The sequence below is a fragment of the Acartia tonsa genome, chromosome 12 (genome assembly GCF_053477335.1).
Source record: "Acartia tonsa isolate MP-2025a chromosome 12, ASM5347733v1, whole genome shotgun sequence".
Taxonomy (NCBI): domain Eukaryota; kingdom Metazoa; phylum Arthropoda; class Copepoda; order Calanoida; family Acartiidae; genus Acartia; species Acartia tonsa.
The window spans coordinates 28,352,179-28,377,400 of NC_137271.1; the positions used below are offsets into that span (position 1 = coordinate 28,352,179).

Here is a 25,222-nt window from a genome sequence, read left to right on the forward strand (position 1 = left end):
ACCAATTTTACCTAATAAAAGTAAGATAACGTACAATAACCTGAAATATGGCAGTTGTTGATTTAATAGATTTTTTTATATCATCATAGAATCACAAATTTCATTACTAGAATTACATTTCAAGCAAGTTAAGGTTTCGAGTAGTAATTCTATGTCATCAATAATAGACAAATCAAGTCATTATCTATGTATGTAATGTTCTGATATTTGTTTTTCAGAGCACCTACCCCCCCCCCCTCACCCATTTTCTTTAATATGTACATGAAATGGACCTAAGTAAAAAGAAAGTCAGGTGTTTAATGGGTTGAAACTCCTCCCATACACATTTTATTTCCAAGAAATTTTCCTAAATAAGTTAGGTTTCTTTGTTGATTACAATAACATTATGCTATTGTAAAATGAAAATAGAAAAAAATTTTACTAGCAGAAAACTTGTAGATATGAAAATACTGAAGTAGCATTTTTCTTTTAAAATGGCGGGAATTTCATTATTTGAAAAATCAATTAAAGGTGGACATCAAATCTTTGACACCCCCTCCCCCTCCCTTACTCCATCCACCAACACGCCCCCATTTTATTGTACCCTTTAATCTTGATAAATTAGGGCTTCATTATCTTCTTACCAATAATCCTAAGATTTTACATCTGACAACAGCTTATGAGGTTATGGGTTCGATCTCCAAATAAACTTCCACTTTATTATATGATCAAGAGAGAATCAATAAAGGCACTTGAATTAATTACAATAATTTCTAAATATTTACTAGCTCCCAAAAACAGTATTTTATTTATAAGAATTAAGATTTAGACACTCTGCCATAAATACAGAAAGATATGTTGATCCTAGTAGTTAAATTAATGTTTCTATTTTTTAAGGAATGGACTAATAGATATTTATCTTTGATATTAAGATGTACTTATCTATAATAATGAATTAAGACTAAGATAGTTATTCATTATTATTTAGGTGAAGGGGTAGTTAGATGTATTTGAATATTATAGCAAGTTCAGCTTCTTAGTATTTAGATTCTTCTAAGAAACAATTATTACCTTGTCTTTGTAATGTGCAATTTTATAAAAAATAGTGTGAAAAGCATGTTAACGTTAAACTACGTAAACTTATAGGATGTGAGAAAGTAAAACGTATTATTTACTTGACTTCTACCCCCAAAAAACATCAATTTTCACTTTGAATGGCAAAAACAATGTTTTGGCTATCCTATACCTCAAGAAGTTTTGACATAAAGTTGGAAAATATTGTATTTTTTTTAATTACCCCCCATTATAATCATATACTTGGATACTATTCATGGATCCAAAGGGATAAGCCAATGGCCAATAAATTGAAGTACATACAAATAAGAAAACGATATAATAAAACTTTGGGGACTAGTGTAATAAACAGCCCATTGTTCCCTCACTCTCTGAAATTTTCCCCTAGTCTATAACTATCATGATTAAGACAAAATGGAATATTTTTTTGTTTTATATAGTAGGCTGTAAATGTTTTAACAAAGAAAACAAAACTATATTTATGGGATTTTTAAAATAGATTATATTTAAGAAAAATAGAAAAGATACCTAACTAAAAACTTCGCAAATAGTGTTCTTAAAGCTATTAATTTTTAACTTTTTCGTATATAAGCTTACCATTAGTCCCGACCCCCCTGGATACTTTTTCTAACATGATGATTGCAATTAGCATCAGGGGTTCACGGCATGTCAAATTTAACATTTTGTTGACTGTTATTTTATAAGGTTTCTATCAACTAAATGCCAGATATCATTATCTATGTCGTAAATTACACTGGTCCCCAAAGTTGTTTAAACGCGTTCGCTCATTCTTTAGCATAAAAACCTAGTGAACTAAGAGTATTGATTGGTTGGTACAAAATATCAATGTTTTAACTTTTCCACCAATTATTTTAATATATACTTGTGCTCATAATGATTTTACATGTACATCAAATTTTCGTCCATTGTCTTATCCATACAGATACCTGCCGTTCACCCCTGATTTAAAAAGTGGCCAATCTTACATACTGAAAATGTGTTCTTTTTATCCTGCTATAAAATAAATTTAATTTTAAGAAAACTTTGGTACCTTGATTAATATGAATTTAATTTTAACTTATAGAAATTTATATTTTAAATCTTATTGTTAACTTAAGAAATAGTAAGCCTATCTTTTAACTATTTTCTTTACAGAAACCCTAAATGTTTTTTTTTAGTGGATGGTTTGTAAAACCTTTAAAACATTAAAAGAATAGCAAATCAAGTTCCTGAAAAAAAAACAGAAATTATGAATGAACAGTGAAAATTTTACAAAAATTTAGATATGCAAAGCAGCACTTTTCTTCAAAATTCTGATTATTCTTTATCTATAATACAAAGTAGAACGATGTCTGTCTGTCCGTCTGTCCGTCTGACCGTCTGTCCGTCTGTCTGTCTGTCTGTCCCTTAAGATCTCGGTAACCACTGAACCGATCGGATTCTACTCTTCAGGGTATATACCTATTGGTCCTGCGGTGGTTTTAAGCTATTTTTTTTGGGGGGGTGGGACACCCCCAACCCCCCCAAAACAAAAAATTCCCCCCCCATTTTTTTTTTTTTTTTTTTTTTTTTTTTTTTACAAATTTTACGAATTTTATGAATTTTACGAATTTTATGAATTTTACGAATTTTACGAATTTTACGAAAGAAGGTGTATCAACTTTTTTTTTTATAGCTAGCCGGTTCTTTTAGTAAGTAGTAGATATAAAATTTTTCATAGAATTCAGATATGCAATCGGTTTTTTTGTAGACCTCTTATTTTTTAAGTAATTTAAGTTTTTTAAAAAAATAATTAAGTCGGTTTTAAGGTACTAAAACGCAACAAAATAAAAGAAGAAAATGGCCAGTAAGAACAAAAATAGTAAGATCTTTAATTTGACACCTTACTTTTAAAATTCTGTTGAGTAATTATTGAAAAAATCTATTTTTTTAACCTCGGTTTAATAAAAACTTTAGACCTAAATATTTTCTCAAACAGATATAAAAAACATGGGTTCATATATACCTTTAGAATCAGAAAAATATTACGAATCCATTGTAAGCAAAATTGAAAAAAAGTAAAAAAATTAAAAATTAAACAAATGGCCAATTGTATTTTTTGTTCAGGCAACACTATTGTCTTTCTTTTTTTACCCCTTCTTTACCCCCTTTTTACCCCCTTCCCATTTTTATACTCAATTCAAGAATTAAGACGTTGCCTTTACAATATAATATGATATTTTCATATAATTCCTTTTATTGTAGTTTATATACTATATTGTAAACTTTTTTTTCAATTTTGCTTACAATGAATTAGTAATATTTTTCTGATTCTAAAGGTATATATGAACCCATATTTTTTTACCTGTGAAATAATAAAATTAATGTCAAAGTTTTTATTCTCGTGTGTTTAAAAAAATAGATTTTTTCAATAATTACCTGACAGAATTGAAAAAGTAAGGTGTCAAATTAAAGATCTTACTATTTTTGTTCATAATGGCCATTTTCTTTCTTTTTTTTGTTGCATTTTAGTACCTTAAAATCGACTTATTTTTTTTTTTTTAAACTTAAATTACTTAAAAAATAAGAGGTCTACAAAAAAACCGATTGCATATCTGAATTCTATGAAAAATTTTACATCTACTACTTACTAAAAGAACCGGCTAGCTATAAAAAAAAAAGTTGATACACCTTCTTTACGAATTTTACGAATTTTACGAAATTTACGAATTTTGCGAATTTAATCGCAAAATGTTTTCCTGCTGGGTAGGTGCGAAAATTTGTGATCCGTTCTGCTGGGTAAGTAATAGAAGATGTAATTATACCTCTTGGGGCAAAGCCCATAGAGGCTAGGGGCGAAGCCACTAGTTACTTAAAAACTAATAAAAGATTAGAATATTTTTTTACTTCCTTTTTGGCTTTTGAAAACTAAATCTAGATGTTTTGCAGGAGCCTAGCATAGCAAATGAAGGGAGATAATGACCCAATATTTTCTTCTATGGGGGATCAAACCCAGGATTAGGATATATTTTCAGGAATTTTATCGGTTTTGAATAAGATATTGTTAGATTCAAATACCTTATCCCATTATATAAAGTAGGAAGCTTTTTTGTCTGTAGCAAAGGATCCCGGTAATCGCTGAACCGATATGACTCTCCTTTAAAGTGAAGCTTCATATAGGTACTATGATGGTTTTAGGCTCTTTTATTTTTATAAAAAGTCTAGGTGTGGTTTTAGACTACTTTTCGCCCTTCATATCCATTAGAAAATAGAGTCTTAGATGCTAGAGGCGCAGTATAATAGATTAAAATTACCGAATATTTGTCTATTACTATTTATTCCAACATAGTAATTTCTTGCCTTTCAATTTAAGGATACTTTTTCATATAGCGTAGCTGTTCTATAACTAAACCTTTCCTTGTTTGTAAGTAGTTTTTTTTCAACATTTTTATGCATATTTGATTTTATAGGGTTAGATTAAAAGGTCAGTGAGCCTTGAAAGTTTATTTGATTTCTAGAAATCCACCAAAAAATGGGTTAAAATAAAAATTATTCAGATATTGCTATAATTTTAAATAAAAAACATTAAAATAAAGAAAAATTGCTCCTAATTTCTTCTATTGAATCGATATTACATACAATTTTAGAATCATTAATTTCTACCTTATGGGCGATTTAGATATCTAGCTATATAATAGGTATCTATTAAGTATCCCCTAAATTAGAGAAATTTGACCTAAAATGGGTTGAAGTAAAATTAAATGTGGAAATGTGAACAATCACGAGTTGAGCAATTACAGAAACCTAACAGAGATATGACGATAGAAAATAAAATCATGTTCCCCACCCCCCTAACTTAAATTGGTGAAAGAAACAATAGCATTAATACGTAACATGACCGGTCCCACTGACTAACATATCAAATCTATAAAGTAGGTATGCGGCTTAAAGTTAGAAAATTTTGCCTAATAGCTCATTTTTTTAATTTTGAGATAAACCACAAGCTTATTTTTTTTTGTTTTGTCACATCTTAAAGCTTTTCAGGGATAAAGGAATATGAAATAGATTCATTTATATTTACTCTTTTGAGAAATTAAATAATTTTATTTAAATATTAAGATTTTATAACAATTTAAACTTTATAATTTAAGTTTTACCTCAATCTAATTTAATAAGTACTTCTAAAAAAAAACAATATTCTGATAATGATAGCAATAAAAAATATCCCTTTCTAAGTCTTAAAGGGAGTGGCAATATATTAATTGTGACATCTAATTCTTTATCAAACCAATGTTACCACAGACACACAGGGAAAAGACAATGGACGATCATAGGCGTGCGGTAGGTGTGTGTAAACATTCCCGTTTGAAATTTAAATTTACTAGGCTTGCCTTCCTCTCTTTGCCTCTTATTGCCTCCTCAAGAATCACATCCCCTAGAACCACCATGTGAACTCCACTGGTGTAAAATTCAATCAAGTTTCTCCTAAAATTTCCAAAAGAAAAGCAAATGTAAAACTTACTTTTTAAAAGAAAAAAAGATACCTATTGTTTTGTGTATCCACTATAGATGCTTTGTTTTTGAATGATTTTATCTTAATATTTTTGATTTAAAGCAAGAAACATAGCTCTTAAAAGATAAAAACAAAATTGTAGAAAAAAAACATCACACAAACCTTAGATTATACTAAAGCATTATAATTTTCAAATCTTCATATACACTACATGTACACATGTTCTTGGAAAGTGATGTGCATCAGGAAAAAAATGTTATCTATGAAAGATATTCATTCATATTAACAATATTTGGACTGGTGGAAAAGTAAGAGGCAACACATTTTTTTTCAGATGAAAACTCCCTGCCTGGATTAACCTAATTTTGGTGTAATTGTGCAGTACATGTTTTCTTGTTTTTATCCACATAAATGCTCTTGGAGTTAGTTTTTGTCAGAAATCTTAAGGGATATGAAAATGGACGATAAATTGATCTAAATCCTATAATATGATAAAAAAAGTCTTTAGATTAAAATTATTGGCTATTGAATTACCTAAAGTTTAAACTAACGAATGAACAATCAAGGTTATAAAACTTTGGGAACTACAATAATTTACATACCTGTGTCCCCTCCCGGTCCTCCCTGGTTCAAGAATTTTTTGAAATATCATCGTTCTAACATTAAAATGTGAAAAACAAGTATTTTGAAGTAAGCCAACAAACAAGGACGTCCAAAGAATGAAACCTCCAATTTACTTTTTGGTGGGGGGATATTTCCCCCTAAAATAATTGCATTGGTCTCTTAGTCCCCCCCCCCCCCCAAAAAAAAAAGCTTGGATTTCTGTCCATGTCAACTTAATAACTATTCAATTGATGGAGCATACTTAATGTTCTAAAATTTTATTTCAAGTAAAATAAAGTAACTTTAACGCACAACAAATAGCCATCGTAACTAGAAAATATTTTGGTAATATTGTGATGAAAATTAATACATTTGATTTTGGTAAAATTTTGGAAAAACTTTGTTTAAAAATGCTAGCACACCCTAATAGCTCATTTTTTTCTTGTGGTTTTGTGGATTTTTTGTTTGATAACTCTAATTGTAAATAATGTGCTATATATTTTATAATAGGTAACCATAACACTATCACAAAAGGAGAAAAGGATATATGAATAGTGTTGTTTCATATCAATTCATTAGACTTTATCAGATAGGGAGGGGTCATTGGACTGTAAATAATACAGGTACCCAAAGTTTAATCAAGATTATATCTTATTCATTGGTTAGAAGCTTGGAATACTTTTGGCATAGCTTGATTGGTTGCTACAAACTAACAGAGTCAAAACTTTTCAACCAAAAATATCTACAGAATAGGTAATTTTGTTTATCTTCAGTAAGAATGTACACGAATTTCTCTTGACTTGCAGACTGATAAACATTAATTTTAGAATTTCTTTTGCGCCAAGAAAAGGAATCTATAATGGGTGTTTTGCTTCATAGATTTTTAAAACAAAAAAAACATTAAATTGTTAAAATTAGATAAATTAAACATTGAAATGTCTTGTTTAATTTGACGTGTTTGACAGGGATTCAAGGATAGGACATTGGACTAGAAATTAATCTCAACCCGTCCCCTATTTACTCAACACGTAGCGCATCCGCTCATCGTCGGGAAGGTTCTAATCTTGGTCTGACACCGCGTCATAACTAAAGACGTTAAAAATGGTTCCTACTGCTGCTGTGTCAGGTGCGCGACATAAATAGTTAGAGTAGGGGGGAATGCCTTGGCCCAAAACAGGCGCAACTCACTACCATGCACAGTTACGACTTCTCAGACAAAGGTCGTGCAATCAAAGGGTTGGTTGTCTGTTGGGCATGGACGCTTTACATCGCAATCATAGGGCTTAGGGCTGACAACCCTATCCCACATCCATAAAAAAGCCACATTGTTACAGAAACACTGACAAATTGTCAGCGGCCTATGCTCCCCCTGTGGAGTGAAAAGGGCTTGTTACTTTTTTACGTCCCCTTTTGAACATGATAATCTGCCTTCTGTAAACATTGAGATGAAAATAAATTAAATTATATTATCTCTCCTTTCCTGCATTGAATTAAATCTAAAAACAAATCATTTTTGACGGATTAATCACTTTTTTGTTGGGAGAAATTTTGTTTTTTTAATCAATATTTAATTTTAGTTGCTAAGCATGATATAACACGGTCAATTATATCCATAAGTACCGAAGCTATTTAAAAATTGCCACATCTTCATTGTTTTTTTATTATCGTTTGAACATTTTAAGCAATTAATTTATAATTTTTTTAGAAAACTCAAAGTAACAAACTAAGATACAATCAACAATACAAAGTAGTTATATCTCTGATGTTTTGCTTCTCAGTGCATATACATTTTGGTCCTGCGGTGGTTTTATGCTTTGAGTGTGGGGTCATTCTATGCTGTAATCTTTACAACATTTATTCACAGTGAAGAACATAGAGTATAAGAGTTACTACGCTATTGAAATAAAAAGAGTAATTTTAATTAAATTTTATCTATTTATCACCAAGCCATACATCATATAAATAATACTGAAACAAAAACATAATTTAATAAAACAAAAACGTTTATTTTTTGCTTTAATAAAAGATGATTGAATCATCTATTTTATCCTCTATTAAATGTATCCTGTTAAGCTCAGAAGTCTTGTGATGACTAAGAACTGAAATATGAATACAAAAAAGTGATCTTATATGTTATGACAGCTGTAATGTTTAATATTACTACCAGAACCCTAAGTATACTGAAATATATATGACAATTATGTTATGTTGATATAATAACAGCTCAAAGCTTAACATGTTATTTCCCCTTTTGACCAGTGTTCTTTTAAAACCAACTTTTTGGAAAAAGGAAATATTTATTCGTTTTTTTCTTTATGTATCGTATAATGGACACCTTTCCTCGGATATTAAATTAAAAAATCATAAGATCAATAGCAGTTTTGTTTGACCCAAGATGCCTACGTCCCGTGATGCCTAAGTCCCGTGCTAAGAAAACTAGTATTAATCAGATAATCTTTATTTTAATATTCATGGATAACTATCTGGAATATCATGATATACATGATTTTTCAGTATGTCATAGAACCGGTTTAAATCCAGCGGATATTGATAGGCTTCGAAGCCATACTGGAATGATTAATATTCATTGTATTGTACAAACATACAATAATATTGCCTCTTTTTTTGACCAAATCAATTTTCAATCAAGATTTATCATGATGTAATTTTCTTTCATATGAAAAACTGGAATGGATATTTTGTCTAAAAAAAATCTTTTGCGTTCTTCTTTTCTCTTAGTCAAATTATTGAAATTCTATAAAAAGCAAGAAAACTTTGTTTTAAATCTACTATTATTACATGACCTTTCCAAAAAATAAAATTCTGTATTTTTTATTTCAAATTTGATTGAAATTCATCTGATTTTTTAGATTATGAAATCAAATAATTGAGAAAGATATTGATGGCTACTTATTTTGTTTTTATGTTGCAAAGCTACTCTAGAGGTTCCTTAGCTCGTCTGTCCTAAAGTCTATATTAGAAACTTGAATTACTTAGATGCTAAGAAAGGTAGAAGGCTAAAGTTTAGTGACCAATTAGACTTCAAATTATATCTAAGCGGTTTTTTTATATTTCCTTTTCCAAAAACATATATCAGTCTGACCATCTTTACTTTCTTTTAGAATGAATTTAATTATATCTAAAAGCTTCGCTACTTAAAGATGTTGTCATCCTTGTTTTGTATTTTTGTTCAAGGTTGATTGATGTTTTAACTAGGGGGATTAGATTAAATTCAAAATTTTCTCAAAATTAAATGTTTTTATTTAGCAGAAAGGTTTCGTGATTTATTTTTAACGATTCTATAACCATGTTTATTTGTCAGTAATTGTATCTAAATCACTGACAATTAAAATTTGTTTCAGTTATGGAATCCTTTGGGTGGCAGAAGCAACAAGGAGAAAAAAGCGGCACTTTTGGACTCTTCAAACGGGACATATTCCGCCATTACAAATAACGGCGTCATCACCAACCCGTCCTTGCCACAAGCCGCCGAAACCGGCGGGAAATCCACCCATCAATCACGCCTTAGCATATTTAGTTCCTTCAGCAAGGGAAAGGCGGGAATTTTGGCGGATTCTAGTACCGGCGGAAATGGTGGGTCAAAATCGACGGGAAATAACGCTGCGGATCCGGTGCTGCTTGGAATCCGTCGCCTTGGAGAGGGAGAAGAATTGGCAGAGTCTCTAGTGTACTATAATCAAAATGGAAACAGGTAAATAAATTTTCTGATATTTATACAAGAACAGTATTATTCATAAAAGTAATTATTTTTTTTGGTTAAAATCTTAACGCTTAAATAATCCTCCCTTTAAGAATAGTTTTACTTATATTTATATTTTAGGGAAGAATCCTGCCCTCAAAGTTCACGTAGCTTGTTACGGCCTCGCCGCCTGCCCACCCGCAGCTACTCCCTGACCCTGCAACCCCAGGAGGTGTCCAAATACCCCTCCAAATGGACCTCAACGAAGGAGCTGAACAACATGATGGTGAGTGACACCCCAGACGGACGCCCGCAGGGTCCAACCAGCCTTGGTAACTACAGCGGTGGATCAGAGACTTTACCTAAAATTGCCCGCAGCATTCAGTCCAGTCTAACCAGTGCAAGCGCCAAAAAATCGCGGCCAACGTCCGGCAAAAAGAAGCGGACCAAGAAAAAATCCGCCGATACAACATCAAACATATTCTTCAACAAATCCTCGACATTAGATTCAGCTGGTGCGGTTATGTTGAGTCGATCCACGGCTGCTATGGCGGCGGCTGAAATTGAGCGGTTTGAGCGCGAGTTTGTTCAGCCTATGCTGCAAAAGAAATCTACGGCAGATCTAAATAAGCTGAACAATGATGAACAAAATATAATGAGTCTTCCTCCAATACACATCAACGATGTGGCCAGAAACAACTCTACAAAATCAAAATCCAAGATGGCGTCCTCCGGTAACAAAATGGCGTCCGATCAGCTGACTATGACGTCATGTGAAAGCAGCAGCAGTGCCAATACTAGCACAGCAACTGAGCAGACGGTGGCAGCGGCTGTTGGCACTTCAACGGCTTCTGCTGACAGTGAGAGCAGCCCAGAGCAGGTGGGACGCGGCGCAGGTAACAGCAACCGTCGCCGTAGGCGACGGGAACGAGCCCCCTCCTCCTCAACTCATTCCCATGTATCCGATTCTAACTACGACTCAGGGGCATTCAGTAGAACTTCATCACCAGAGATTAGCACAAATCCAGCCACCCCGCCACCGACAATTACCCACGGCCAGCAGCCGCACAGTTTACCGCCGCTAGTATCACCCAAATTAGTTTTGGCCTTGTTGCGTAGCGGCCAAGCTAATATTGTGGACGGCCAGCTGGTTCTGGCCTGTTTGAACGCGGCTGGCGCGGAGAGTAGGTTTAGTTTGAATAGCAGCCAAGCCGCGGCAGCTGTAAGAGGAGCTAATGCGGAATATTCTGCCAATGGAAGCTTCTGTCTGGATAAACTTGGTAAGTTTTCAAGTTGATTTTTAAATCACATCAAATATTTTTTGGGTAGGAGATTTATTTTTCATCATTGTCAGAACAACCCGACCATCTCATTGGTTGCTTGGGGTGAAGCAACTAGTATAAAAAAAGTAGCTCAAAGAACAAGACATAAAAAATACTAATAGTGGGTGTTTTTCCAAATTTCTTTTAAAATGACATAATAATGGTAAATAATTTAGGGCGTTTTTCCGACATCTTCTTTAATACAAAATAATAGCTCGGTTCCAAAAATAAAAGTAGATAAAGTTACAGCAAAATATTTTACTTGAAATGTTTTGATATTCATGAATATTAAGGTTTAATAAGTCTATAAAAATAGGCTTCATGATTGACCTTAAACTTAAGGTGTAGTTCAAATCGCTTTTTCAAAACTCATTTTATATATTATTACAGCTACCAACTATTTTTTGGAGTTTTGTAAAAAAGAATTATGGGCATAATAGCTTTAAACCTTACCACGGTCCTATGGTTACAGTGGTTACATCCGCTAAGAGATTTAAAGGGATAAGACAATGGCCGATAAATTGATGTACATACCAAATGTACACAAAATTTCTCCTTCTGTAAATTACAATTAGTAGTTGGAACGTTTGGACAACCAACTAATCAAAATTTAATAAAAGTCCCCCAAAATTGTTAAACCAACTAATAAGTAAACGGTTTTATAAACCTTTTCCTTCCTGATATCCCCTACTTAACTATATAAATGACTTTTATAATTGGTGTCCTACTTATGGGCATTATTATTCTTGTTTTTATGTAACTAAATGACAGTGAAAGTTCTTAATTAAAGTAAATTTGATCAGGGATTGGGATTAGTCGCCCCAAAAATAATTATTCACTTTTATTTCAACCACAATTCTATTAAGATTTTTAGTCTTTTTACTTTATTGATAACAATTTTAGGTGCGTTTTCAATATACACTTTTAAAATTAAATAATGTAGTATCATGAAAGTTATTTTAGACAATGGAGACAGCGTAGTTTTTTCTTCGGGTTTTCTATCCCTATGCCCTGAAATTGACCCATAATAAAAGTGAAGGTTGCAATTATTTTCTTTATATGCGCACATTTCATCTCATTAGGGGCAGAGTTCATTAGAAATGCCTTGGCCCATAAACATATCACACTTTTCCTCAACAGTTTAGCGGATTTAAAACCAACACGCAACAAGCGGTCAATGGATCCTATAAATAGACATATTTGCTGAATCAAAACTGGTTTTACCTAAATTGTATCTGTTCCTTCTTCAGGATTATATGATTTCAAAGATTTTAACCAAAAATGTGCGATGATTTGACTTTAAAATAGCATTTAATCTTAATGTTCATGGCTTGTTAATATATGTTTGTCATATTTGTTGAGGTTTTAAAACAATATTTCTATAGACAATTCAACACTGCATATTTAAGATTTATAACAATAGTTATTTTATGCATTATTAGTGATATAAAAAGTCATATCAAAAGTACTTTTTATATATTAATTCTAATTGTTTAGATACTTTGCCGTTTATTACACAAAAGTAAATATTTCTGTTCTAAACCATTTTTAATTTTATATGGATAAAATAATTGATATAATGAACAAGGATGACAACATTCATAAAAGCGAAGCAATGAAACGGATGACAAACGGACATTAACACTTGTATAGTGTCAGAACTCAATAATCAGAATATAAAAGTACAAGAGTCGAAGCAAAATTGTAAGTAAATTTGTTAAAAAAACTGCTTGATACAGGATAATGTTTTATGGGCATACTTACATTTTTAGGACTTGATTATAGAGTTGCTTCGCTTATAATATTGTACTTTGTTGTCCCAGGAATCTATATACCAAAAATCAGATCAAACGGATAATTAGATCACATAAAAATTTGTTGTTAAAAAAGTTGTTAATTTATCAACATGTTTTAAATGAACGTACGGACATTCTGGTAATGATTATAGGGTTGCTACGCTTTCTAAATCGTACCAAACTACTACAGGAATGCCCATGCAAAGTTTGAAATCGATAGGACAATTCTAACATGCCTAAATTAACGAAAAAAACTATCTATCTAGAAAAGCTTCGCATTTAATAATTATAGAAAAGCTTTGCTTTTAAAAAGTAAGTAAGTTAATATATGACGCAAAAGGTTTCATTAAAAACATTATTTAAAAAAAATATATGTACTTAAATTTTAAACTTTTAAAATTTTATATAAATTGAATTAAATTTGGCAAAAATGTTATAAAATCATCTGATATGTACTGATATGTCTGTAGCTTAAGATTTTGATAGCTGATTAAATTCTACACTTCATTAAAGCTTCACATAGGTCCAAGGATGGGTTCAAGCTATTGAATTTTAGATTTAAGTCTTTGAATGATTTTATGCCTTACCCCTTAGAAAACAGACCAACTAGATGCAAGGGCACAATCGCTATTTCTTATATTGAGCTAGTATATCTTAATTAATCACCAAATTATTGTCTTGTGTATTTAAGATTATTTAGCAATTGAAAACAATTATTATTTAATTTTGTATCTTATTTAAGACACGGCAAAACCTATTCCTGGGCAAAACCTTTTTCAAAATGTGATCATAATCTAAATAGGTCAAAGATTTTGGTCCTTGTTAATCTATAATTATATTTTTTTTACGTTAACAAACTAATAAAGGTTAGTCTTTGGTTTTCTATATTTATTGTTCGTCTGTCTGTCCATAAAGGATAGATCTTATCGTTAATTTAGGCATTTTATAATTGTTCTATTGAATTTATACTTGGCATGGTTGGTTATTTCTGTAGTAGTAAGGTATGTTTTAGAAAGCATTGCAATTCTACAATCGTTGTCTATTTACAAAAAGTTGATTTGAAACAATTTTGATATTCCTACTACAAAAAGGTAGAATGTTAGAAACAAAGCACATCAAAAATGTAGGAATGTCCTTAAACAGTATCCTATATTTTGCAACAAATTTACTTACATTTTTTTAGACTTATACATATATATTTGCTTATTCAGTTATGACACTTTACAATTGTTAATGTTTTTTTTGTCCTACCCTTTCATAGATTCACTTTTATGGAAATTGTCATCCTTGTTATTTAATGTATAATGAACTATTAAGTTGTAAACTAATTTGACTAGGTATACTTATTAATAACAGTCCTTTGATATATTCAATTAAAGGCCTAATGTCTTCAACAATCTATTGTTTATGTGGTTGATAACTTAATACTATCATGTGTTTTTTACATACAAAATTCGAGTGTCAATGCTAATTGTTTCTATATAAACAAAGATGACAACATCTATAAAAGCGAAGCTATGAAACCGTAGGACAACTGACATTATCATTGTGCAGTTTAAGAAGTGAATAATCAGAATATAAAGTTATAAAAGTCGGAACAAATGTGTAAGTAAATTTGTTTAATTGTTTTTAATTAAAAAAAATGTTTAAATACAGGATAATGTTTAAGGACATAATTACATTTTAGGACTTAATTATAAAGATGCTTTGCTTTAAACATTGAACTTTGTTGTCCTAGGAATCAGTATTCCAAAAATCAGATCAATTAGATAATTTTTACACATAAAAATTTGTTGTTAAAAAAGTTAAAATCAACATATTAAAAATGGGCGTATGGACATTCTGGTAATGATTATAGAATTGATACGCTTTCTAAACCGTACCTAATTAGTACAGAAATAACCTTGCAAAGTTTGAAATCGATAGGAAAATTCTAACATGTCCAAGTTAATGAAAAAAGTAATTGTTCCACCTAAAAAGCTAACTGTTACTGACGGACGGACAGACTAACCGACCTCAATTGTAGAAAAGCTTCAATTTAAAAAAAAGTATATGTTGTAAATCAATTGTGCCAGTATGTTGATTTTTTATTACTGTTTTTACTTTCTAAGTTTAGAATTTCAAGGTAATTTGAAGAAAAACAAGCATTAATTAAAGTCAGAAGGTACCCCCGTCGACAATTTTATAAGTTGTAATTAATCTACAAAACAAGGATGACAACATCCATAAAAGCGAAGCTCTGAAACGGTAGGACAAACGGACATTAACAATTCTGACATGCCTAAATTAACGAAAAAAGCTATTTAAAAAAGTAAAAAAAATCAACATGTTTAAAATGGACGTACGGACATTTTGGTAATGATTATAGAGTTGCTACGCTTTCTAAATCGTACCTAACTACTAAAGGAATCACCATGCAAAATTTGAAATCGATAGGACAATTCTAACATGTCTAAATTAACGAAAAAAGCTATCCGTTACGGACGGACGTACGGACGGAACGACCCTAATTATAGAAAAGCTTCGCTTTTAAAAAGGTTTTTAAACAACTACTGCTTTCATGTGTTAAGGGTAATATACAGCATCTATATTTTACATCAAAGGCCATTTTAAAGTCAAATCATCAAACATTTTTTGTTAAAATCTTTGAAATTCTATAATCGCGAAGAAGGAACAGATACAATTTAGGTAAAACCAGTTTTGATTCAGCAAATGTGTCTATTTATAGGATCCATTGGCCGCTTGTTGCGTGTCGGTTTTAAATCCGCTAAACTGTTGAGGAAAAGCGTGATATTCAATTCTGGATTGGTTGTCAGTTGGGAATGCAAAAATCTAAAGATCTAAAAAGTTTTTGTGTTCAAAAATTAAGTTATTTCGTCTTTTTCTATGAACAACATAATATTAGGATACTCTAGTGTTCTTTGTGATTGCTCATTTTTCAATAATTATAACTTTTTAAATCACATTTTTCTAGGTTTAATTTACTCAAAGAATAATTGATAGAAATTTATAATTTTTTAGCATTATTGATAGTCAATGAAGACTAAAATTATCTCCAAAATTTATATTCTACATAATGATAAAATGTTGATTTTGATAGAATCTTCTGTTTCCTACAGAACTGTCTAGATGACAGGAATCTCAGTGTGTACAAAAGAAAGAATGAAAGAAATTAAGTTGTATAATTATAGAGACAGATATAATTGCAAAAATAAATTAGATAATAGAATGGGTTACTATGCATTAGGATAGGTTATCTCAGCTTTATTAGAAAGTTAGTTAGTTCATTTAGGCCTTTGGTAATACAATTCTTATTTGATATGACATTTTTAGTCATAAATATATAAAATATCATTGACAGGATGTCTGTTTGTCTGTCTTATCAGTACCGAATAGTCTCGCTGACATCTAAACCTATATTGTTCTCATTTACAGAAAGCTTCTTTAAGGCCCATGGGAGGTTTGTATCTATTTTGGAAGAGGGTACCTTCACCCTCAGGAAAGAAATTAACCCAAGAATGTTTTTCCATATAAAAATAGAATTAATAGTTTAGGGTCAACTTTAACCCCCCCCCCCCTCCTATTCTTAGGCACCCCTAGAGGCCTCTAAAGTTTAGGCGCTTGTTCGAAATAAGTTATACATTAGTATTTCTAATACTCAATGATACATTAATCATGTATCTAACTTGCTATAATTGGACAAATAAAAACAAGATATAAAGAGTTAATTGTTAATAATATATCATGTATTATTGAAGTATTTCTTTTCTACAATCTGCAATTGGGGGCTAAATCTTTTTAAGTCTTGGAATGCAGGGGTCAAAGGGTTGATAATTTGATATATATCCCCAATGATTATAGACCAAATTACCCCTTTTGTAGATTAAAACCTAGCCTAAAACGTTTAGACAACCAATCAAATAAAGAAAAGTTTTAAACTAATAAAAACGTTATCATAAAAGATTGGGTATAATTATAACAAAGTTTAAATGTACATTCACTTTTAAAAGTCAATTCACATGATATTAACTTACAAATTATGTACAACAATGCAGTATTATCAGTAACCTAAATATAAACCTAGGGATCTCTATGGATAAGACAATGGATGATAAATGAACGAACACCCGGCAAAAATATGATAAACTAAATAACTTTTAAATTTTTTTAATTAAAAAGTGGTCGAAAAGTTTAAACACTGCTAGATTGTAACAATCGATCAGGTTTTATTAGAGCCCCAAAGTAGCCAAAGTAGTCAAGTCAACAAATGAGCAAAAGTGTTTATGTAACTTTGGTGATTTATATTCCATTGTCCACTACCCTCCATGTCGGTAACCAATCTTATTTTGATTTAATAACCACACAAAAAAGTTCTTATAATTGGGTAATTTGATTTATATTAACAAAAACTTCTCTAAAATTAATTAGTTTCAAGGGTAATTATTTTAGCAACCCTCCCATATTAATGAATACAAAAAATACATCAAAATAAGATTGAGCACTTATATCTAGTTCCTTTTGGAATGAAATTAATTAAAGATTATTATAATGGGTCAGATACTCTATAAATAGGGTCTATTCATATGTAATTACTGTTGATGTTTTATTGATATTTTCTTCCAAAAACTATTAGATGCTAAAAAATTTATAATCAATTACTAGCAGCTGCTCCCCTAGCGTCTAGGGGTTAGATGGTTGCATAAAACTTTTATCAAAAGTAGTTGTGGAAATATCAAGCTCCAAACAAAACAAAAATCCTGAACACTCAATATAGTAGGAAATATAGTCCCATATAAAATATCTTTTTTATTTCGTCAAAGTGTATTTGTTATTATCAACAATGAAAATCATACTCCAATGCCTGTAATGTGGTAAAAATTTGGAGGAAATTTTTTTTTCTTCTAGAGGTGCTATTTCCCTGCCTCCGTTGAATTTTCAACCTTTACTTAAAACATCTTAAGGGCAAGTAAGATGAAGTTTTGCCAAGTTTTGTGTTTTTTTTGTGTCAGGGATAAAGGTATAGAACAATAACAAAATTAACTACGCCCCTCCTCGCTCCAATAAAGAAAAGCTAATTTTCACGCAAAAGAAATTGATAATAGAATAATCTATCTCTAATTTTCCCTACCCTCTATCCATGGTTTTTACAGTGTGCAAATTTAAGACAAGGCATTACAATTAGATAATTCTCCATGTCAATATTTTGTCCATTTTTAAAAACCTCTAATATATCCTCTTTAAAAATCAAAAGTTTCAATGGGTTTTATATTAACAAATTTAATATATTTTTTCGTTTGTTTGTTTATTATTTTAGGTTAGGCTAGTTTAGGTTATATTGGGTACTGGGTAGCCCCGTAGTGTTAGGGCTCCCGCAGGAATAAGGCATAGGGGAAAAAAAGCCACCTTTATATTAAAAATAAGGGGTTTAAGTGCAACTTGTATAAATGTATTAAATATCCCGATAAAAAAGGAGGGTTTAATTTGAGGTATGATAACAAATTATGAGATAATTTTACCATATTTCTTTTTTTCCCTCGTCATTAAATGGTTTGAAGCTTAGTGACATGGTTTGGAGAATTTTATACATTCTAGTGTAACCGTAGGGCATAATTTGTTTTGTTTATTTGGATAAATAATATTTAATAATTTAGAAGAAATTTAATCAAAATTTGAATGTGTGCCTATTAATGAAGAATAGTTTTTTCTCGCATGGTATTATAAACAGCTTTCCGCGGATATAGAATGTACAATTATAAGATAAAAACCCCGAGGTGCCGAAGACACGAGCTAAAAAAATGGTTTTCGATCAATTTGTCGGCCATTGTATTATCCCTTTCGATTATGGTTCGAACCCGATACCTTCATATTTCTCTACTGTGACACTGCCAGTAAATTATTCTTAGGAATCTTCTTATAATGAGAAATTGTTTGCTGACTGCCCTTGACCAAGCCACTACTTTTTTATCCTGAGATTAAGGGATTGGTACATTAGCAGTTACAGAGATTTTAATGAACAAACCCTTTTGATTTTGAATCTAGTCCTGATTCCTAAATTACTGTAATTCTTTTTTATTTTTTCTTTATTTTTTTATAAGTAGATTCATGATTTGGAGATAAAATGTATTTATACATACATGAATATATTTTTTGTCCTTAGCATCTTAAAGTTGAGTTATAGTCCAAAGGCTGGATTGAATGTATTAATTTAGTTGACTTTAATGAAGTAGGCTATTATAATCTTTAATCTGTGGCTCTCATGTTCTATCATAAGTACGCCCTTGTGGCTAGACTATGATAAATAATAACCAGATGGCACTCACACACACACACACGGAAAGTGACAGTGTAAGGACACAAAAGGTTTATCCAATTTAATTCACACACACACAAACACAAACATTCATGCAACACAGACAATATTACACATTAGCAAGATAATAAGTCTAACCAACTACTTGGATCCCCCTGTTGGGGACCTTTTTCGTCTGATAGCAAATTGCTTTCTGCTCTTTTGTAGCGACTAGGCCGACGCTATTGGTTGATTTTCAAAACCCAATGAAAAGTCGGCACATGGTCCTTGACATACAGTTATTTAACCCCTTCCTCCTTTATGGTTTCACTCTAATAGAAAAATTACCAGACAAACTAACTATTGAGTTGCACGACTGTTTTGGGAATCCTCTAATAGTTTATGGTTTTGAGTGGTGCCCGTTTATTGGCCCAGGTATTCCACCTTCTGTTTTTATGCTTTGAATTGAATAAATTCTTTCGTGTGACGCAATGTAGGACTAACCCAAGAAATGCGCTATATTTTAAATTTTGGAGAAAATGCAGAAACTCCTCTTACAAAAGTTGACATATAAACACTTTTAAACTTATGATACATGTAAAAAATTATGTCTTATGGTGACATTTGTCTATCTTTCTTTGTCTGTCTGTCTCTTCTTTTATGTAATATCTGTACTATCAGAACATGGGATTTTTATAGAGTTTTATCCTGCGTATTTTGTGTGTAGATTTAGTGATTTTTAAACCTTTTCTTGCTATATTTTTGTTTGTGTTTCTCTTTGTTCAGAAATATCTTTGAAATAGCTTACCTGATGATATCCCTTTATCTAGAAAAGTTTAATATTGAGTCAGGTTTAAAGCTATTTTAAGAGTTCAATTAAAACCATCCGATTAGAATAATTATTATGCAATCATTATTTTTTATTATTTAAAAGCAACATTCATAAAAGTATATTTTTTAGATACAACAGACGGGCACCTAGACCTATCCCATGGCAGTCATCAGCAACAACAGCAGGACCTGTCTTACCTGGAAGGAGAACTGGCAGATCTGGAGATCAGTGGCCTCCAGAGCCTACCAACTAACCTCACCATTACAACTGGAATGAGCAGTAAAGAAAACGCGGTTACTATTTCAATTGGTGAGATTTACAGTTTTTCTTTCTTTACTCTTCTCCTTTATTTAAGGTTAAATCACAAATTTAAATATATGACAAACATTTCAGACAAATTTTGAATGAATTATAAAACAAACAAAATATGGCAAACAAAAATTTGATGAGAATTTCTTTTAATAAAATATTTTTTCAGGTTCGACAACAAAACTGCAAATCAATGAGGACGAAAAATCCCTAGAAAACAAATTCTACAGCCTTAGCTGTCTTCAACAATTAAACAGTGGCGCGAACGCGAAATTTCAGTCTCTAACCAACTTCCATGCGGAGCACAGAGAAAGTGGCAGATCCCGCCTAAAGGCGCCACATATGGGCACCGCCCGACTGGGAACCCCGCCAAAAGAACGTGTAGCAACGCCGCCGCGCTCAATTGAGCGTAACAAAATTGCCATTGGCACCCCTAAAACTCAACTGAGACGCCAGAAAACTGACAGGTTGATAAAATCCAGTGATTCTTTTCATAAAAGTAAAAGTGAACTTATTAGTAGCGAAGATTCTCTTTTAAAAGACGATGTATTGTGGTCGAGTAACCGGCGGGCCGAATCCACCAGCTCCCAGGACAGTTCTGGGGTTTCTTCTAGCACCAGCGCCGGTTCTCCGCCTTTGGACATGTCCTGTACTTGTACATCCTTTGTTACTGTTAACGGGCAACATCATTGTGTTATTCAGTATGAAGAAGAAACTACGACATCCAGTGTACACAACACCGAAATGGCGCCAAATAAATGTAAGACAATTAAAATTCGCGCCAATAATTTTGAACAAGTTTCTTCAGAGTCAAACTGTGATAAAAACTTAAATAATAATATTGATACTAAAAGTAATAATAACACTCATACTGCTATAGTAGTTAATTTATAGTTTTCTTTGATGTAAATAAACTTTTATATTGTTATTTTTTCTTGTACATATTCTATATACATATTATCTATATTTTTATAAATAAATTAAAAGTCGACCAAATTAAATTCTTACAGTTATTATTGTTATTTTATCATTTTATTTTTATAATGTACTTTATTTTCTTTAGTAAACATTTCTAAACTTTAAAATCATTCAAAAAACAGTGAAAAACTAAATATAAAACTTTAAAATTTATGAAAAAATAGTTTAATAATTTTTGTTGTCAGATAATTAATAAACCTCTGTGTAATAGTAGGAATATTAAATTCGATTTTTGTAAAGCTATCAAAAATAAGTTTGAAATTAAAGTGCAATAAATACATAATATTTAATAAAATTTTGTGTTTATTTCTATCAAAGCTACTCTACAAAAATTAAAGTTTGTTCGGAACATTTGGTGTGCAAACATTTCAACCAATTATTTTTATCTAAAGAAGGGCTATTTTGTCTTTGGGAATGGATAACAAATTTATCATCCATTGAAGAAATCTGTAAAACTCAATGGGCTGTTCTAAACTAGTTCTCAAACTAGTGTTAAGTTTATCGCCACTTAATGCATGTTGGACATCAGCAAAACAAATGTCAAATATCTTATTATGCCTTTTGAAAAATACATCATATAGTTTTATTTTTTACACCAATTCAAAGTTTATTGTGCTTTAGCGTCATTTCAATGACCTTAGGGACATTTAAAATTTTCTATCCCATCTTTTCCTCCGTCTGTCTGTATGTTTCACGTTTTCTATAGTTTAGCTAGAAAAATGGTTTTTAAAGTTTAAATCTTCTAACCGAGCTTTATTAATCACTGCGGACGTCCACATCCTGTCATTTGTATGTCCATACGTCTGTCCTTCTAAGTCAGGAATAAGTATATGGTGGTGTGTTCCTACTCAGGAAAAACTTTTTTTTTGGAGGGATCATTTTCATATTTCTTTTCTGGTGGGATTTTTCAACTTAGGGACATCTAAAAGGGGGTTTTAACTCTTTTCCCATTCAAATTTGGAGGCTCCTTCAAAATGTTTAAAAAATATATGAGATTTTAAACAACTTTGTTTTCACCACATATTTTTAAAATATGGGAGTAGAGTAGACATAATGTCTGATTCCATCAATAGCAGGAGGGTGGAAGAACATTAAACACTTGTCATTGGTTGAATTAAACTTTCACTTTTTTTAATTTTTACTTTCAACATTAGAGTTATCATAGATCTGTCCTTTCAACTTTTACTCGGATCAAGTCCATCACAAGAAGTACTGCCTTCATTTTTTTGGTATCTATTGCAATCGTTATAAAGTAATAAAAATACCTTTATAAATTTAAGTTAACAAAATCATATTTTATAAATTATTTACTTTATTCTATTGTCATTTAATATTGCAGATTTTTTTCTTACGGGAGTTTTGTATTTACTTAATATTTTAATTCTAGATATGATAAAATGCACAACTGTCCTTCATGGTTAAAGCTTACAAATAGCAATCCCTTTAAAAAGTACGTTCGTTACGTTTTCAACAGGACCTTGTGTTGTACTGTGAACACATATATGCGTAAGAAAGGGCCTAATTTATTTATTTCGTTTACATATAGAGCCAACTGTAAATAATCGCATATCTTAAGATAAAGCTTTTCTCAGGTAAATTATATTGTATAAAAATTTATCTCCTAGTATTTAATGAGTTAGCTAGGAATAGTTGAATTCCTTAGAATAAAGTTAGCTTTCTAGAAACTATATACTCAAAAAAAAATTAGGGTTTTTTGTCTGCTGAAGGAGTTCCTTTTTCAGATTGACGATTTTTGTCTTCTTGTCTAATAATTTTATTAATATTCAGGAGGGGGGGGGGGGGTGCTGTGTAAATTTTACCTAAGGTGAAAAAACATTGGATGGGGAAATTTTTAAAAAAAAGTATGAAGTATATCTTTATTCTATCATTTTTCTTAGATGAAGAGAAATTATAATTGAAAATCCAGCAAACAAACACGTTTTAATTCATTGTAGATTTGCCACAACTGTGAAATTGAAATACCATTGACTCGCATCATTAACTCCTCTGTTTTTCAGTAAATCCCCTTTATTCAAATGTTAACATCTCACTTGGGGGCCCAGGGGGCCAAAAAGATACGAGTAATAACATTGTAGTAACATAGCTACTCTGAAATTTTTTAAACAGTTTTTATATACATATTAGTCTATTTTAGTTCTTTATGTTTGTCTTTGCGCCTGACAGTTACAGTTTACGGGAAATAAGATTTTCTAGACTGCTAAATTTTATTCATTTCCATAACAAACTTGGTCACAATTTTTTTTGGCTTTATAAGAGATAAATTTGGTTAATTTTATACCTATAAAAAAGCTGGAGATTGTGTTGTAAGTTGTAAAATTTTCCAACTAATATCAAACCTCGTACAACGATTTATATAACAAAGAAGTATAACAGCAACCCAATGATTGAAATGTTGTTTCAAGGAACAATTAGACAAGATTTCATGAAGATTTTCTTCAGTCTATGCTATCATTATTAAACTGTAATTGTTTACTTATATAATGGTTCCCTTGCTTTTATGGATGTTTTTATTCTTGAAAGCTATTTCATCATGGTTTTATTACAATTTTTTCTGTTAAATTTATAGTCTACTGATTTTAATTTTCAGTAGAAGCCCACACTTCGAGTAAATAAGAACTTTTGTGAATAATTTAAAATTAAACGTTTTTTTTATAGTTTTTAGATAGAAATTCTATGAATCAATTTTGGTTTTATTGCCTGCTGTTGAGGATAATTTTCTTGTGCATTTTTTTGTGAATTTTCTTTCGACCAAATAGCAACTCTGTCTGTCCTTTTTTTAATCTTTTATACAAAGTAGTAAGGTTTTTTGTCTGCGGCTTGTGATCCCCTAAACTACTGAACTAATTGAATTATCCCTGTAAAGGAAGCTCCACATAGGTCTTCTAATGGTTTTAGGCTATTCTATTTTCAGGTTTAGGTCTTGGAATGTCTTTAAGCTATTTACTAGTATCTCTCTGCCTCTTTAAATACAAAGCACCCAGGACTAGAGGCGTTGCTGATATTGAAGTATAAATTGTTTTTGTACGCTTATAGTCAATTATGCTTAAAATAGAAATATTCCTTTTTTTCTAGATTGATCTAAATGTCATCAGATATTCCAATGGAAGCAACCACTCCCCAACTTGGACCTGATCCTGTCAGGTTAGTAATTATGATAAAAAGATCCTCACAGGGCTAGCTTCTGTATAAGTTGTATATGATCTGATAAAAGAAATGTAGAATGATCATAATGCTGTGAATAACTTTTAAGAAAAAACTTCGAACAGAGATCAAAAATTAAAATTAGATTTTTAATTTCTTAAACAAATATTTCTTAGGCAGTCCTTTTAAGAAATTAATTGTACCTATGCTAGGTTTACTTGTACTAACTGTGGCTACGTGGGTGCAACTATTACTGACAAGGAACTTTCACAAACTGGTAAGTAATCAATAAACATCACATTACATCTTATTTCAAGCTATTTTAATTGTTTATTTTACATCCTATTAAATAAGGTGGTTAGGTTTTTCATTTTTTGTCTAATAGTGTGTCCCTGTGGACAGGCTCTCCAGTTCTTTGAATAACAAGCACGGGTAGACATATTGACGTACATTTCACCAATTATAGATCAGCTACGCTGATATATGGAATCATAAACCAAGTAAAGTTTATTTTAAATGTATATTGATCTTCGTGGGCAAATAACTAACACTTACATCTAATGCATTACAGATCATATGTACAAGTATAAAGATATGCAAAGTTAAATCATATAAATAAAACATAAGTAATTAAAATGGTTAAATTGATGACTATCCCTGTCCTGGGGGCTACTCTACAAGTCTTA

The 25,222-nt window shown here is 31.1% G+C and overlaps 2 protein-coding genes across 5 annotated transcripts in view; both read left to right on the forward strand.

Annotated features, from left to right (window-relative positions):
- The window catches only part of LOC145334610 (uncharacterized), a 167,601-nt gene extending 145,932 nt beyond the window's left edge, over positions 1 to 21,669 (forward strand). For both annotated transcript variants that reach the window (XM_080180134.1, XM_080180133.1), the window contains 4 exons: positions 9,511 to 9,860; positions 9,990 to 11,128; positions 20,217 to 20,396; positions 20,566 to 21,669. In XM_080180134.1, coding sequence (XP_080036260.1) covers positions 9,511 to 9,860; positions 9,990 to 11,128; positions 20,217 to 20,396; positions 20,566 to 21,290 — 2,394 coding nt within the window. In that variant the 3' untranslated portion in view covers positions 21,291 to 21,669. The remainder of the gene's footprint in view (positions 1 to 9,510; positions 9,861 to 9,989; positions 11,129 to 20,216; positions 20,397 to 20,565) is intronic.
- Positions 1 to 25,222, forward strand: part of LOC145334613 (cell death-inducing p53-target protein 1-like) — a 345,932-nt gene that overhangs the window by 316,374 nt on the left and 4,336 nt on the right. The window contains exons 2-3 of one of the 3 annotated variants that reach the window (XM_080180143.1): positions 24,466 to 24,536; positions 24,749 to 24,813. The exons of the other annotated variants lie outside the window; for them this stretch is intronic. Of the exons in view, the coding sequence (XP_080036269.1) occupies positions 24,478 to 24,536; positions 24,749 to 24,813 (124 nt within the window). The 5' untranslated portion in view covers positions 24,466 to 24,477. The remainder of the gene's footprint in view (positions 1 to 24,465; positions 24,537 to 24,748; positions 24,814 to 25,222) is intronic. 3 annotated transcript variants of the gene reach the window in all.